The sequence below is a fragment of the Nicotiana tabacum genome, chromosome 11 (assembly GCF_000715075.1).
Source record: "Nicotiana tabacum cultivar K326 chromosome 11, ASM71507v2, whole genome shotgun sequence".
Taxonomy (NCBI): Eukaryota; Viridiplantae; Streptophyta; class Magnoliopsida; order Solanales; family Solanaceae; genus Nicotiana; species Nicotiana tabacum.
The window spans coordinates 136,779,088-136,783,827 of NC_134090.1; the positions used below are offsets into that span (position 1 = coordinate 136,779,088).

At 23.9% G+C, this 4,740-nt stretch overlaps 1 protein-coding gene across 1 annotated transcript; it reads right to left on the bottom strand.

The window, feature by feature from the left end:
- Nucleotides 1–806: 806 nt before the first annotated feature.
- Nucleotides 807–2,268, bottom strand: LOC142166026 (uncharacterized). Its single transcript, XM_075224429.1, has 2 exons — nucleotides 2,205–2,268; nucleotides 807–1,357 (listed from the first exon to the last, which is right to left on the bottom strand). The coding sequence occupies exons 1-2, from the start codon at nucleotides 2,266–2,268 to the stop codon at nucleotides 807–809; spliced, it is 615 nt and encodes a 204-aa protein (XP_075080530.1).
- Between the last annotated feature and the right edge of the window lie 2,472 nt (nucleotides 2,269–4,740).

A 4,740-nucleotide genomic window follows, 5' to 3' on the forward strand; every position in this document is an offset into this window, starting at 1 on the left:
TAAATATATTCAAGCAGCAAAATAAGATCTTACATAAAATATACAAATTAATTATAAGGTAAGAGAAAAATTAAATAATCAGCAAAAGATATTTTAATATCAAGAAAAATAAATTCATATTAATATTGATAAATAGTGCAAACGAATATTTTATACGTAAAACTTTACTACAACATTTAGATATAATGTGTTCAAACAATTAAGAAAATATTTTTCTATGATTAATATTTGAATTAAGTTTAGTTAGTTTAAGTTTGAAAGCATACCATAGTTTTTTGAAAATATGGTCCAATTAAGAAAATATAATGATAAAAATTATTTGAATTTGAGATGAGAAAGTATTTTAATTTTTATCTATATTATATTAGAATGAGTGTGGTAAATTAGATATTAAATTCAAACAGGCTAATAAAAATTCACATGACAATGTAATAATATTAGGTATTGAATAATATAAAATCAATAATAAAGAATAAATAGAAAAAAAAATTAAGATTTTTTATCATAGGAAAAAGTGTAAAACTTATTTAAATTTGAGATGAGAAAGTTTTTTATATTATGATAAAAAAAAGTCATAATATAAGCAGTGGCGGATCTAGGATTTTAAGGTTATGAGTGCTCACTTCCTTTAATATAAAGGTGCTATCAATCGCATAGTATAAGTGCACAATTATTCGAATGCAAGAGTAAAAGACTTAATATGAAAACTACTAATAATATTTTCATTACCAACAAATACTTTTAGTCACAAGTCATAATGAACTACTAATAGTATTATCATTACCAAAAGGACTTCTAGTCACAATTCACAACTGTGATCGACGACTTTTCATATGTTGAAAACGATGAATAATGGCATCGTTGCTCACAGTTGAGAATATCTTACGCTCTACATAGCAAACTAAACAACTGTTTAAAAATTCATCACCTATGCTATTACGAAGCTCATTTTTTATATAGTTCATGGATGAGAAAGCACGTTCCACAGAAGCGGTAGCAACAGGAAGAATGGGAGTCAACTTGATAAGTAAATACACCAGTGGCCAAGTTTGATGCAGGTCTGACTTAACCAATACTTTAGAAAGGTCACTAATTCCCTTCATGTTGAAGAACCTCTTGTCATGACCACGAGCATAAACTACAAAACTATCAAGCTGGAAACTAAGATCCCGGAGCTTGTTGCTATCAAACTCATTGGGATAATATTCAGCCAACTTCATTATCCTGTTCTTATCAAAATTACCAAATGAATTAAGTGGATTTAAACTAGCCATACCGAGAAGTAAGTCGGTACTCACGGCATCAAAACGACTTCTAAGCTCTTGAAGATGCAAATCAATAACACCATGAAGAATTCCTACAAACAAGATTTAGTTCAACTTAATTTCATCCGAAATTTACTACACATAATTTAATTAATTTCTATCGGAAAAACCATGTCCCTCAATCAACAACACAAACAACACGGCAATAACGACATACTATTTAATTTTTCGAAAGAAAAGATGAAAACTTACAAATTTCTGAAGCAATGAGTTGATGAGCACAATTTCATCAATCGCACAATCCACCAATATTACTAACCTACATATATTCTCAAAATTAAGTTTTGGAATCAAGCAAGTTGGTAAGAAAGATAATATTTTTCATTGAATCTGCTTTCAAAGAATAAGCGATAAGCATGAAAAAAATTCAAAATCCTTCTAAGAATATTTTTAATTTCTTACTTTAATAAAAATACCAAATCTTATTACCTTGTGCTATGTTCTGATAATCTGATTTTGAGATTGTTGTGAATGACCGGAGAGTTTGTTCTTCGTTTCGTCTACTTTGTTCTTCGTTTTTCCCTTCTCTATGTTCCTAATGAGCAAAAATTCAAGAAGGGTTTAATTTTAAACTTTTCTGTAAGACTGTAAAGATGGCCTTTCTTATACTTAAATCTAATTGATTATTAATATAATAAAGCCTAAAGGTGAAAGGAAGTAGAAAAAGGAAAAAATAAAAACTAAAAAAGGAAAATTTAGTTCAAAAGCAGAGAAAGGTTAAAAACTAAAAAGATAGGAAAACGTAAAGGGAATACTAAAAGTTAAACTAAAACGTAATCTGACAACCTAAAGGGAATAGGAAAAGTTAAAAAAATTTCCATAAAAGACAAAAAGCTGACATTCAAAAATATAAAGGCAGTACTATGACAGGAATCAAACCTGGGTCTTTGCTTTCAGAAAAGGTTTTAACTCCCACTTCAGAACCACAACACCCATCAGTCATTTTGTTTATTGGGTGCTCACTAAAATGTTATATCCTATTTCTTATATTTTTATTATAGCTATACCTAGTTTACATCAAGGTTAATGGGTGCTTGAGCACCTAAAACTAGCATGTAAATCCGCCCCTGAATATAAGGCCACATAACTCAAGTCTAATAGTAAAATAAAAAACTAAAAATATTGAACAATAAAAATAAATTAGAGATAATGTAAGGACATTTATTAATCATAAGTTTAGAAAATAAAATAAAGTAAATATACAATACTTAAAAATATTATTAAATTTTAAATAATTTAAACTTTTCGAGTAATATTTTTGAAACAAAATAAATATTTATTTTATAATTAAAAAATTATATATTTATCTTATATTATTAAAGAAAAATAGTTGAGAATGATATTAAATAAAGTTACGAGTTAATGAAAAGCCACATAAAACATAATAAGACTATATATTAGATTAAAAAATAGGAAAATTATGTTAACTTATTAGAAATTTACTATTAGAAATGAAAAGAAAAGACTATTTGAATTTAAGATTAGAAAGTTCTTAAAACTATGATGTGAATGCTCGAATTATAAATAATACCATGAAAAAGTCTTATTTATGAAAATAAAATAATAATAAAAATAAATTCTAAATTATTAAATAAATTTCTAATATAGGTAATTTTACAAAAATTAAATTTGTATCTTCAAACTAAAAAAGAAAAAAAAATTATGTAAAGAAGTAAAATAACAGTGAAAATATTACTACAACATTTAGATATAATATGTTCAAACAATTAAGAAAATATTTTTCTGTGATTAATATCTCAATCGAGTGCAGTTAGTTTGAATGCATAGCATAATTATTTAAAAATGCGGTCCAATTTAGAAAATAAAATGATAAGAATTATTTGAGTTTGAGATGCGATTTCTTTTTTTTTTTTGAAAATATTATGTAAAGAATTAAAATGATAATAAAAATATTATTACAATATTTAGAAATAATGTGATCAAAATATTAAGAATTTTTTTCTATGATTAAATAAATTTTTAAAAATACAAATAAATTTCTAATATTGGTAATTTTAATAATGAAAATTAAAAATTAAATTTTATCTTATAGCTAAAAAAGAACAAAAATTTAACTGCATCTAATACAAAATTAATTATAAGAGAACTCAATACATTTGGAACATGATAATCAAATCACTTATGTATTAATATTTTAGACTTATGATTAATATCTGAATCGAGTGCAGTTAGTTTGAGTATGAATGCATAGCATAATTTTTTGAAAATGTGACGCAGTTTAGAAAATAAAATGATAAGAATTATTTGAGTTTGAGATGAAAGTTTTTCTTAAAAAAAAATATTACGTAAAGAATTAAAATTATAGTAAAAATATTATTACAATATTTAGAAATAATGTGTTCATAAAATTAAGAATTTTTTTATATAATTAAATAATTTTAAAAATACAAAATAAATTTCTAATATTGGTAATCTTAATAATAAAAATTGAAATTAAAATTAAATTTTATCTTATAGCTAAAAAGGAAAGAAAATTTAACTGCATCTAATGCAAAATTAATTATAAGAGACATCAATACATTTGGAACATGATAATCAAATAACTTATGTATTAATATTTTAGACTAATTAAAAGTTACAATTTAAAACAAAATATGACATTATTTTGGTTATAGGTAAAATATTAATATAAAACTAATTAACATTTATAGTAGGAAAGAGAATGTATATTAAAAAGAAAATAGAGGTAGTGTGAGGATACTTATACTTTAAATTAATTTTAATATAGACAAAATAAAATAATTAATTATATTTAAAAATATTACCGACAAATTTAAATGATTAAAATATTATGAATAAGACATTTATTTTTATCACCTACTATTAAAAGGATAATAAGCAAGACATTAATTTAATTATAAGCTAACAAAAAATTATATGATGGTATAATAATATGAAATATTAAATAATACAATAACTATAAGAAAAGAACAAAAAAAAGAATTTATGTAAAAATGATGTGATGAATAAGACATATTTGACTTCCTGATAAAAATACAATGATTGTAATAATTTTATTAAAATAATATGATCTAATGTGCTCGAACAAGACAAATTACAATATGACATGTTTAGATTCTTTAATATCGACAACGGAACGAAATGCAAGTACTAAAATTAAGGGGTTAGGTTGCTACAAATATATGTTAAAAAGATTGGTTGTCTACAACGAGATTTGATAAATAATTTCATATCCTGCTTCATAATTAAATTCTCATATTATATAATTTTTATCTGAGATATATATATTTTAAGGTTATTTGTACATGATTCAAACAACATACATTGTAATTTGAAATGATTTGTCCGCGCATCGCGCGTGTACTAATACTAGTATTTTTAAAGGGCAAAAAATCGAACGACAATTCGCTAAGGGCCTTCGTGCTTTTAATAT